Source organism: Salvelinus alpinus, chromosome 1, assembly GCF_045679555.1.
Source record: "Salvelinus alpinus chromosome 1, SLU_Salpinus.1, whole genome shotgun sequence".
Taxonomy (NCBI): Eukaryota; Metazoa; Chordata; class Actinopteri; order Salmoniformes; family Salmonidae; genus Salvelinus; species Salvelinus alpinus.
In genome coordinates, this window is record NC_092086.1 from 66,287,633 (window position 1) to 66,299,940 (window position 12,308).

A 12,308-nucleotide genomic window follows, 5' to 3' on the forward strand; every position below is an offset into this window, starting at 1 on the left:
AGGAATTACTTGGGATTGCAAGGATTTACTGCAGAACAGCTGTAAGGGGTGTTGAGTGGTAGTGATATGCCCTCTCAGGCCGTTGGTCTGGAGTAGGACTAGATAGAGTTAAATATTGGAATGGGTGGTGTGTTTTTTAAGAGAGAGGGCAATTTTCCTTTTTTTATTAGTTATTATTGTATCAAAGAATATAATGTAGGTAGGCTTTGAATGGTCTCACACACCAGTACAGTAGGTGGCACTGTACGCACCTAAAAAAATTGGATGCGATCCGCCAATCAAATCTCAAAGACGAAGATATCAAGTATTTTTTTTCTTCCTAGGCCACAACACATCTGACCCACATAGTTTGTGCCTGCCCTCTACTGGACAAAAAAAGTAATAACACCGGTAGTTGCGTTTGATGAGCGGATGCTGCGACGTCACGGTTTTGGTCAGCGCGGCAAGTCTAGTAAGAACTTTCGCTGCTAAAAAAATAAGGTAATTTTTTCGACATGCTTTATTGTCTCAAGATGCCTTCGTACACTCTTCTCATTGCAAGTGTTGGTCTTTCTTTAAATAGTGAAAAGTAATTCGCTGTTGGTCTCTAAGCTAACGTTATCTTTCGAAGTTTGCTTGCTAGCTAGCTACCAGTAACGTTAGCTCGTCAGACATTATCTGGTCATTGCTGTTGATAAATCACACATGTCCAAATCGATACTGTGCGTTTGCAATGTTTCCAAATGAATAGCTAGCCTCTAGGTTACAATATACAGTGTACAAAACATTAAGAACACCTCCCTAGTATTGAGTTTGCCCTCACAGAAAAGCCTCAATTTGTTGGGGCGTGGACTCTACAAGGTGTCGAAAGCGTTCCACAGGGATGCTGGCCTATGTTGACTCCAATGCTTCCCACGGTTGTGTCAAGTTGGCTGCATGTCCTTTGGGTGGTGGACCATTCTTAATACACACTGAAAACTGTTGAGCGTGAGAAACCCAGCAGCGTTGCATTTCTTGACACAAGCCGGAGTGCATGGCAGCTACTACCATAAGCCATTCAAAGGTACTTAGATATTTTGTCTTGCCCGTTAAACAAATGAAGCGCAATCCATGTCTCAATTGTATCAAGGTTTAACTTTTTGGCCAACCCGACCAAATTCACATAGAAATGTGAGTTCTAGATGTGTTGTTTTTTATTGAAGGTAAGTCTAAGAAACGGTAGGTGTGTTCTGTTAGCTATTTCCGTTCTTCCCGTTAAGTTTCGTTTCAGTTTTGTACACCAACCTTTAACAGCAGAAAATACAATATTTTAGATTATGGAAAATATATTTCACAGCTGTTTGTATTGTACAATGATAATCTACACCTATACAAAACAAGTTGTATTTGTCACATACAACCATACAGTGAAATGCTTACTTACAAGACATTAACCAACAATGCAGTTAACATTTATTTTTCTTAAGTGAAAAATAGTGCCTTTGGAAAGTATTCAGACCCCTTGACTTTTTCCACATTGTTAGGTTACAGCCTTATTTTAAAATTGATTCAATTGTTTTTTTCATCAATCTACGCACAATACCCTGTAATGGGTAATGGATATACATTTTTACAAATGTATAAAAATTATTCAGGCCCTTTACTCAGCACCTTTGGCAGTGATTACAGCCTTTAGTGTTCTTGGGTAGGACACTACAAGCTTGGCACACTTGTATTTGGGGAGTTTCTTGCATTCTCTGCAGATCCTCTCAAGCTCTGCCAGGTTGGATGGGGAACGTGGCTGCACAGCAATTTTCAGTTCTCTCCAAAGAGATGCTCGATCGGGTTCAAGTCCGGGCTCTGGCTGGGTCACTCAAGGACATTCAGAGACTTGTCCTGAAGCCACTCCTGTGTTGTCTTGGCTGTATGCTTAGGGTCGTTGTCCTGTTGGAAGGTGAACCTTTGCCCCAGTCTGAGGTCCTGAGCAGGTTTTCATCAAGGATCTCTCTGTACTTTGCTCCGTTCATCTTTGCCTCGATCCTGACTAGTCTCCCAGTCACTGCCGTGAAAAACATCCCCACAGCATGATGCTGCCACCACCATGTGTCACCATAGGGATTGTGCTAGGTTTCCTCCAGACATGACGGTTGGCATTCAGGCCAAAGATGATCACGTTTCTCATGGTCTGAGCGTCTTTAGGTGCCTTTTGGCAAACTCCAAGTGGGCTGTCATGTCCCTTTTACTGAGGAGTGTCTTCCGTTGGGCCACTCTACTATAAAGGCTTGATTGGTGGAGCGCTGTAGAGATGGTTGTCCTTCTGGAAGGTTCTCTCATCTCCACAGAGGAGCTCTGTCAGAGTGACCATCGGGTTCTTGGTCACCTCCCTGACCAAGGCCCTTCTCCCCCGATTGCTCAGTTTGGCTGGGCGGCCAGCTCTAGAAAGTGTCTTGGGGGTTCCAAACTTCAACCATTTAAGAATGGAGGCCACTGTGTTCTTGGGGACCTTCAATGCTGCAGACATTTTTTTGGTACCCTTCCCCAGATCTGTGCCTCGACACAATCCTGTCTCGGAGCGCTACGGACAAGTCCTTCAACCTCATGGCATTGTTTTTGCTCTGACATGCACTGTAAACTGTGTGACCTTATACAGACAGGTGTGTGCCTTTCCAAATCAGGTCCAATCTTTTGACTTTACCATAATTGGACTCCAATGAAGGATGATCAATGGAAACACCATGCACCTGAGCTCAATTTTGTCTCATAGCAAAGGGTCTGAATACTTCTGTAAATAAGTTATTTCTGTTTTTTAGTTTTTTTTTATACATTTTCAACAATGTCAAACTGTTTTTACTCTGTCATTATGGGGTATTGTGTGTAGATTGCTGAGTATTTTTTCATTTCATCACTTTTTCATAAGTTATTTTTTCATCCAAGCACTGTACATGCTTGTTTTGTCACATTGAAATTAGACACTAGAATTTTAGGAAATGGCGGAGCGATTTCTGCATAGCGCAGCTTTCACCTGTCTCCTCTCCTTCATCTACACTGATTTGAAGTGGACATCAATAAGGGGTCATAGCTTTCTCCTGGTCAGTCTTCATGGAAAGAGCAGATGTTCTTAATGTTTTGTACACTGTGTAGAGCTAAACGCATTACATCACAGGATAGGTTAGATAGCGAACGTTAAACAAAGATCTGACCCAAACTGTCAGTGGGGTCACACGAGACTAGGGGGTGTTTTCACGAGCCAGTTACATGCATGTTTGCCCATTCAGTAATTACATTACTTTTGCTATTAGAAGTTGGCATCTGCTGAGAATGCTAATTTAAGCTTTTGTTCCCCAGCTGAACCCAATAAAGGTGCAAAGATGTCCAGAATTGAGAAGATGAGCATCCTCGGTGTGAGGAGCTTTGGAGTGGAAGACAAAGACAAACAAGTCATATCATTCTTTAATCCCTTGACTGTGTTAGTGGGACCCAATGGTGCTGGTAAAACGGTAGGTTGCATGATATTTATACCACTTGTATGCTGCCCTGCAAAAAAATGTTTTTGTATCACATCACATTCATTGACATTACCATAGAAAGGGATCATGAGGCGATAAATGCAAACCGTTATCACACTTCTTGATGGGACAGTGGGTGCGAGATGCACAGTATTGCATGATTTTGACCTAGTCTGCTTCCATTGGTCGGTGTGCATTGCGGACAGTTAGCTATGCTGGTACATTCAAGGACTTATTTTAATCCACTTTTTTCCCTCCTCTGGCCGCAGACTATCATTGAGTGTCTGAAGTATGTAACAGCTGGTGAATTTCCCCCAGGAAGCAAAGGGAATACATTTGTTCATGATCCTAAGGTGAGGACCTCTGTCTGTCTTGGTTGCCTTTGCAAGTGAGTTTGTTCATACATCAATGCAAAGCAGAGAAATATGAATGTTTGTCAACATTATTCATAACAAAAAGGCCTGTTTTTTTCTCGTCAGCAAAAACCCAGTACTCGTTTTCATAGCATCCTCCTTGACATACACAGTTCCTAGGCCCTGGTTGTCATGCATAAGAGGTACCTAATATTGTCTTTGGTGTGTTAGGATGCTCATGAGACTGACGTGCGAGCTCAGATCCGACTGCAGTTCACCGATCTAAATGGAGAGAAGGTGGCAGTTCAAAGGTCCATGCAGGCAACACAGAAGGGCAAGAAGACTGAGTTCAGAAGTCTGGAGGGGGTCATCACCAGGATCAAGTGAGTTTTTAAGTGTCATTCTACCTTAACCACAGAATATGTTCAAGAGAAGTGGCAGGCACTATATTGTACACAGGACCGGCCCACCCATTAGGTAGGTGCCTAGGGTGGAAAGTTGACGAGGGGGACGTTTTCCGAGCTAAGCTGATCGACACACCTCCAACAACACAACGCGTCACATAATTCTCTCCGAAAACATATACACATTATATGGACTAGGGATATACATTTCGGTCAATTTTGCCGCCGACTAAACAAACGGTAAAAAAAACAGAACATACTATCAGAGATCTGTATATAATGACGAGATGCTTATATTTCCGCCCTAGCAATGTAAGTCGTCCCAAGGCGGTAAGGCAGGCGACAAGCTTAGGCCCAAAATAAACCCATAGAAACGCATTGGGCTTATTTCGGACTCTTGCTTCGCCGCCGCCTCTGATACTATGCATGCATACAAGGACCGGACATTTTTTGTTAAGAGCTTAATGGAAACATGCAACAATAGCAAGCCTTTCGTCTTAGTCAAAAGGCTATAGCCTATTTTTGAACATGCAACTATTGTAATGAAGCAGCTAATAAAATGCAATTAGCGGAAACACAGTTCTAAACAGCGTACCTAATGTGAGCAGTTCCATATGTGACAGAGATGAACATCTCTGTTAGAAACTTAGTGGGGTAATCCAATAGCAACAACTATGATGGATTTCTAATATGACTAGGATTGTGCTTTTGGCTTCTGGACAACGGAATAAAGTTGATTTGAAAACCAATAGAACAGGAGAGAATTGCTGGTTAATGGGATGCGGAAGTCTTTCGAAAATAATTTCCTCGTTTCTATGGATGGATTTGGCAAGGCTACTTTGAGACAAGGTAAGACACTCCTCATTATTTGAAGTAAAGTAAAACGTTCAGGTTTCAAACAATTCTACTGCCTCAAGCTCCCGTTGCAAAGTGGTGGGGGACGTGCTGATTGTCAGCGGTAGACAGGCTTGCCTATGCACCCGAATGGGTGGCACGCTTTAATTACGAGTTAAGATATAGAAATAGCTCCTTTTTAATCGTAGCCAGCAAAGTTAACACGCGATTGCATTTAGAATTGTTATTTGTTGCGCAATAACTGGGCTTACAAAAGCAGGTTTCATTCCAGTACATGCTTTTTGAGGAGCTACTGTCGCACTGTCTGACAGGTGATAGGATATTCCGCTCCTCAAACTAGGCTCTGTGTGCTGTGCGCGTGTGATAAATAAGATGCATGACAACAAATACACACGCCTCAAATGCAGCACAATTATGCCAATTAACCTATAGACTGATAAGCATGACCGGTCAAATTTATTTTCGGTATTAACATCCCTATTATGGGCTATTTAGGTGAGCTTCTTTGCCGCCCCATGATAAGCTGTGCCCGCTGAAGTCAGGGTCTCAAAATTATTTTATAGTGTCCATGCCCAGAGCGCCTCTCCAGTGTGCTGTTGGAGAGTCCTCTAACATAAATCTTTATAAAAACAAACAAAAAACAACATTTTAGGCATTTAGTAGATGCTCTTATCCAGAGCGACTTAGAGGAGCAATTAGGGCTAAGTGCCTTTCTCAAGGGCACATCAACACATATTTCACCTAGTCGGCTCAGGTATTCGAATCGGCAACCCTTAGGTTATTGGCCCAACACTCTTAACCGCTAGGGTACCTGCCGCACCTAAACTATGCTTGTTCTCTATTTTTACATTTACATTTTTGTCATTTAGCAGACACTTATCCAGAGTGACTTACACTAGTGAGTTCATACATTTTCTTACTTTTTTCGTACTGGTCCCCCATAGGAATCGAGCCCACAACCCTGGCATTGCAAGAGCCATGCTTTACCAACTGAGACACACAGGACTCTATGTCTAAAATCATGTAGCCTACAGGCTACTACTCTTTACTATGTGGTTTTTCTGTAGCCTACAGACTGGAGACTGTATTTATGACAATGTTATGAGACAGACATTTATTTTTGTATTTTCTTTACATCACGCATATTAGGGATGTAATGATTCACCGCTACGCATCAGTCCCGGTTCAGATGTGTAAGATAGGAGTGCATTGGTCCGCGGGACCCCAAACCGATCCAAATGATGCAATCCAAATGCAACATGCATTGGTCAGAAAATCTATTCAAATGTTACGAATCGCCCATTCACCAATTTTTATTGGGGCTGAAATTTATTTATTTCTTCCTTCCGAAAATACAGCTGTCCTCTCCATCAGTGTTGAACTTATCACATAATTATGTTGACAGTCATTGATCTACAAGTCATTTTTCATGCTGAAAATCCCAGGCAATATTAGTAGCCTAGTCAAACAGCTGCGAACAGCGCGCTTCGATTTGTGACCATCGAGAGCGTCACCTTCGGCATTCAAATGTTTGTAAAATGGCTTGCGCGAAGTTATGCTTTATTAGTTGAGCGTGACAACCAATATATAGTTGAAGTCGGAAGTTTAGATAGACTTAGGTTGGAGTCATTAAAACTCGTTTTTCAACCACTCCACAAATTTCTTAGTTTTATAGTTTCTTATTTATAGTTTTGGCAAGTCAGTTGTGTCATGCACAAAGTAGATGTCCTAAGTAATTTTTCCAACAATTGTTTACAGACAGATTATTTCACTTATAATTCACTGTATCACAATTACAGTGGGTCAGAAGTTTACATACACTAAGTTGATTGTGCCTTTTAAACATTTTACATTTTAGTCATTTAGCAGACGCTCTTATCCAGAGCGACTTACAGTAGAGTGCATACATTTTATTACATTTTTTACATACTGAGACAAGGATATCCCTACCGGCCAAGAGCAGACGCTCTTATCCAGAGCGACTTACAGTAGAGTGCATACATTTTTATTACGTTTTTTACATACTGAGACAAGGATATCCCTACCGGCCAAACCCTCCCTAACTCGGACGACGCTATGCCAATTGTGCGTCGCCCCACGGATCTCCCGGTTGCGGCCGGCTGCGACAGAGCCTGGGCGCGAACCCAGCCCAGCCTGGGCGTGAACCCAGAGACTCTGGTGGCGCAGCTAGCACTACGATGCAGTGCCCTAGACCACTGCGCCACCCGGGAGATGGTAGCATTGCCTTAATTGTTTAATTGGTTCAAATGTTTTGGGTAAACAGCTTGAATAATTCCAGAAAATGATGTCATGGCTTTAGAAGCTTCTGATAGGCTTATTGATATCATTTGAGTCATTTGGAGGTGTACATGTGGATGTATTTCAAGACCTACCTTCAAACTCAGTGCCTCTTTGCTTGACATCATGGGAAAATCAAAAGAAATCAGCCAAGACCTCAGAATAAAAGATTGTAGACCTCCACAAGTCTGGTTCATCCTTTGGAGCAATTTCCAAATGCCTGAAGGTACCACGTTCATCTGTACAAACAATAGTATGCAAGTATAAACACCATTGGACCAGGCAGCTGTCATACTGCTCAGGAAGGAGACGCGTTCTGTCTCCTACACCATCCCAACTGTGAAGCACAGGGGTGGCACCATCATGTTGTGGGGGTGCTTTGCTGCAGGAGGGACTGGTGCACTTCACAAAATAGATGGCATCATGAGGAAAGAAAATTATGTGGATATATTGAAGCAACATCTCAAGACATCAGTCGGGAAGTTAAAGCTTGGTCGCAAATGGGTCTTCCAAATGGACAATGAGCATACCCAAGCATACTTCCAAATGGCTAAAGGACAAGAAAGTCAAGGTATTGGAGTGGCCATCACAAAGCCCTGACCTCAATCCTGTAGAAAATTTGTGGGCAGAACTGAAAAAGTGTGTGCGAGCAAGGAGGCCTACAAACCTGACTCAGTTACACCAGCTCTGTCAGGAGGAATGGGCCAAAATTCACCCAACTTATTGTGGGAAGCTTGTGGAAGGCTACCCAAAACATTTGAACCAATTAAACAATTAAGGCAATGCTACCAAATACTAATTGAGTATATGTTAACTTCTGACCCACTGGGAATGTGATGAAAGAAATAAAAGCTGAAATAAATGATTCTCTCTACTATTATTCTGACATTTCACATTCTTAAAATAAAGTGGTGATCCTAACAGACCTAAGACGGGGTATTTTTACTGGGATTAAATGTAAGGAATTGTGAAACTGCGTTTAAATGTATTTGGCTAAGGTGTATGTAAACATCCGACTTCAACTGTATGTCTGCTGCATGAAGCAAAGTAGAATATTTAATGTAGCCAAAGATTATAAGGTCCTGACCAACACTTTGGTTCCTACCCTGTCACAATAACGCCTCTGTAGTGATCCTGTTAGTATTCTAATTCTGTGAACACCTCTTGGCTTTATAATTCGTTGTCATGTCAAACAAAACTGTATTCATTCTAGCTATATAGTTAGAATAATCATTATTTCCATGATTCCAACAATTTCCCCCAGGTGTTTTGATCAATATCACAAGTCAAATCACAATTGTAATATATAGTTGTTTTTTTTGCTCATATCATGCAGCCCTACGTGTTGATGTCAGGGCTCTGTCCAGTCAAGTTCTTCCACACCGATCTCGAAAACCATTTCTGTATGAACCTTGCTTTGTGCACAGGGGCATCGTCATGCTGAAACAGGAATGGGCATTTCCCAAACTGTTGCCACAGAGTAGGAAGCACAGAATCATCTAGAATGTCATTGTATGCTGTAGTATTAAGATTTCCGTTCACTGGAACTAAGGGGCCTTGCTCGAACCATGAAAAACAGCCTCAGACCATTATTCCTCCTCCACCCAACTTTACAGTTGGCACTATGCATTCGGGCAAGTAGTGTTCCCCTGGCATCCGCCAAATCCAGATTTGTCCGTCGGACTGCCAGATGGTGAATTGTTCATCACTCCAGAGAGCGTGTTTCCACTGCTCCAATGGTGGCGAGCTTTACACCACTCCAGCCGACACTTAGCATTGTGCATGGGGATTTGCATGCTTGTTTGCAGCTGCTCGGCCATGGAAACCCATTAAAAAAATATCTAAAGATACTGAAGCAGCAAACTTTGTGGAAATTAATATTTGTCATTCTCAAAACTTTTTTTACAGGCCACGACTGTACATGATTTCATAGTTTTGATGTCTTCACTATTATTCTACAATATAAAGATAAACCCTTGAATGAGTAGGTGTGTCCAAACTTTTGACTGGTGCTGTATAGTGATGCACCGATATGACATTTTTGGTCGATGCCGATATCCAATATTTTCCTTGCAAAATAAAACCAATACCGATATTTACAATGTTAGTTGCCTTTTTAAGCATTCTAGAACAGTTAAATAGTTAAAACACACATGGACGCAGCGGTCTAAGGCACTGCGTCTGTGTAAGAGGTGTCACTACAGTCCCTAGTTTGAATCCAGGCTGTATCACATCCGGCTGTGATTGGTAGTCCCATAGTGCGGCGCACAATTGGCCCAGCATCGTCCGGGCCGTCATTGTAAATATGAATTTGATCTTAACTGACTTGCCTAGTTAAATAAAGGTTACACAAACACCACACTGACCAAAAAGTTATTTTGTTGGCATTGACATGTCCCCATTACCAGAAATATAATCAAAACCTATTTATTTCACTTACTTGCTGTTACGTTGTTCATTTGTTCAGTCGTTTCATTCTCAACCAGGATTTCTATGGAATGCCGTTTGGGTCGTTGTGTGTCAAAAAAGATACACAAAACTTGTTTCAGTAGCTATAGTTAGCTAGCTAACTATATCGCTAGTTGTCATCTAAAATAACCCTAATTTATAAGACAGTTATTTGATTAATGGTAGTCGGACCATCTTGCAAACTGCAAATTCCACTATTGTGCCTAATCCTTATTGTGGCTAGCTTCACAACTCAACCTGGTGCGGTCAAGCCTCACTAGCCAGATGAAGCTAGTTGGCTGCTTATAACGTTAGCTCAATTTCAATAGGCGAACAACAAGTGGCAAACTAGCTAATAGTTAATCACAAGGATTCCTAAATCATTGCTAAGAATAATAAAAATGACTGCAGGTTCTACTGGTCATTGTTTTCAGGCTGTTTTGTATTGGTGCTAGCTAGGTACCAAGCTAAAGCAAGCTACCCCAGAAGTTGCGGTCGAACAAATTATGCTTTACTACCAACATTGTATTGTGAACGCATCGTTCGTGGCCGGTGTATGCTTGTTTGCAGACTTTTCTGTACAGCTATGACAGTGCAACTGTATCTTTTTTGACACGCAAAGACCCAAATGGCGTTCCATAGCATGTATGTCGGTATGCACGTCAGCTTTGAAATCGGTTTTGCACATCGGGGCGTTATACTAGTCTAGATTCCGATATGTTCACTGATATATTGTGCATCCCTAGTACCGTATATACACTACCGTTCAAAAGTTTGGGGTCACTTAGAAATGTCATTTTTTTTTAAAGAGAAGCACACTGGTGTACTTGTCTTTTGCTCAGTTGTGCACTGGGGCCTCCCACTCGTCTTTCTATTCTGGTTAGAGCCAGTTTGCGCTGTTCTGTGAAGGGAGTAGTACACAGTGTTGTACGAGATCTTCAGTTTCTTGGCAATTTCTCGCATGGAATAGCCTTCATTTCTCAGAACAAGAATAGACTGACGAAGTTTCAGAAGAAAGTTCTTTGTTTCTGGACATTTTGAGCCTGTAATCAATCCCACAAATGCCGATGCACCAGATACTCAACTAGTCTAAAGAAGGCCAGTTTTATTGCTTCTTTAATCAGCACAACAGTTTTCAGCTAAGCTAACATAATTGCAAAAGGGTTTTCTAATGATCAATTAGCCTTTAAAATTATAAACTTGAATTAGCTAAAACAATGTGCCATTGGAACACAGGAGTGATGGTTGCTGATAATGGGCCTCTGTACGCGTATATAGATATCCCGTTAAAATCAGCCGTTTCCAGCTACAATCGTCATTTACAACATTAACAATCTCTACACTGTATTTCTGATCAATATGATGTTATTTTAATGGACAATTTTTTTTTGCTTTTCTTTTAAAAACAAGGACATTTCTAAGTGACCCCAAACTTTTGAACGTGTGTGTGTGTTTTTGACTGCACTGGATATTTTTTCAACTTTGATGCTTTCCCAGGCATGGAGAGAAGGTGAGCCTGAGCTCCAAATGTGCAGAGCTGGACAGAGAGATGATCTCAGCGCTGGGTGTGTCCAAAGCTGTCCTCGACCATGTCATCTTTTGTCACCAAGAGGAGTCCAACTGGCCCCTGGGAGAAGGGAAGCCCCTCAAGAACAAATTTGATGCTATCTTCTCAGCCACAAGGTACTCTTAGAGTAGTGTTGTTCAGAGTTACACTTCTGCCCCTTTTATTGGAACTTAGCTGTCTTTTCTGTGGTTAGTAATGCTTTACTCACAACAGCATGTTGTGTTAGCTACTGCTACTCTCTGTTCATCATATATGCATAGCCACTTTAACCATATGTACATACTATCTCAATCAGCCTGACTAACCGGTGTCTGTATGTAGCCTCGCTACATATTATAGCCTCGCTACTGTATATCAAATCAAATCAAATTTTATTAGTCACATACACATGGTTAGCAGATGTTAATGCGAGTGTAGCGAAATGCTTGTGCTTCTAGTTCCGACAATGCAGTAATAACCAACAAGTAATCTAACCTAACAATTCCACAACTACTACCTTATACACACACACAAGTGTAAAGGGATAAAGAATATGTACATAAAGATATATGAATGAGTGGTGGTACAGAACGGCATGGCAAGATGCAGTAGATGGTATAGAGTACGGTATATACATATGAGATGAGTACTGTAGGGTATGTAAACATAAAGTGGCATAGTTTAAAGTGGCTAGTGGTACATGTATTACATAAAGATGGCAAGATGCAGTAGATGATATAGAGTACAGTATATACATATGAGATGGGTAATGTAGGGTATGTAAACATTATATTAAGTGGCATTGTTTAAAGTGGCTAGTGGTACATTTTTACATAATTTCCATCAATTCCCATTTTTAAAGTGGCTGGAGTTGAGTCAGTATGTTGGCAGCGGCCGCTAAATGTTAGTGGTGGCTGTTTAACAGTCTGATGGCCTTGAG

The 12,308-nt window shown here is 41.5% G+C and overlaps 1 protein-coding gene across 2 annotated transcripts in view; it reads left to right on the top strand.

The window, feature by feature from the left end:
• The first annotated feature begins 346 nt into the window (after positions 1 to 346).
• The window catches only part of rad50 (RAD50 homolog, double strand break repair protein), a 42,385-nt gene continuing 30,423 nt past the window's right edge, over positions 347 to 12,308 (top strand). Inside the window, exons 1-5 of one of the 2 annotated variants that reach the window (XM_071414678.1) lie at positions 347 to 480; positions 3,304 to 3,455; positions 3,734 to 3,817; positions 4,049 to 4,200; positions 11,320 to 11,505. In XM_071414678.1, coding sequence (XP_071270779.1) covers positions 3,327 to 3,455; positions 3,734 to 3,817; positions 4,049 to 4,200; positions 11,320 to 11,505 — 551 coding nt within the window. In that variant the 5' untranslated portion in view covers positions 347 to 480; positions 3,304 to 3,326. Of the gene's footprint in view, positions 481 to 925; positions 1,043 to 3,303; positions 3,456 to 3,733; positions 3,818 to 4,048; positions 4,201 to 11,319; positions 11,506 to 12,308 lie in introns of those variants that run through there. The other variant, XM_071414687.1, reaches the window with a different exon arrangement.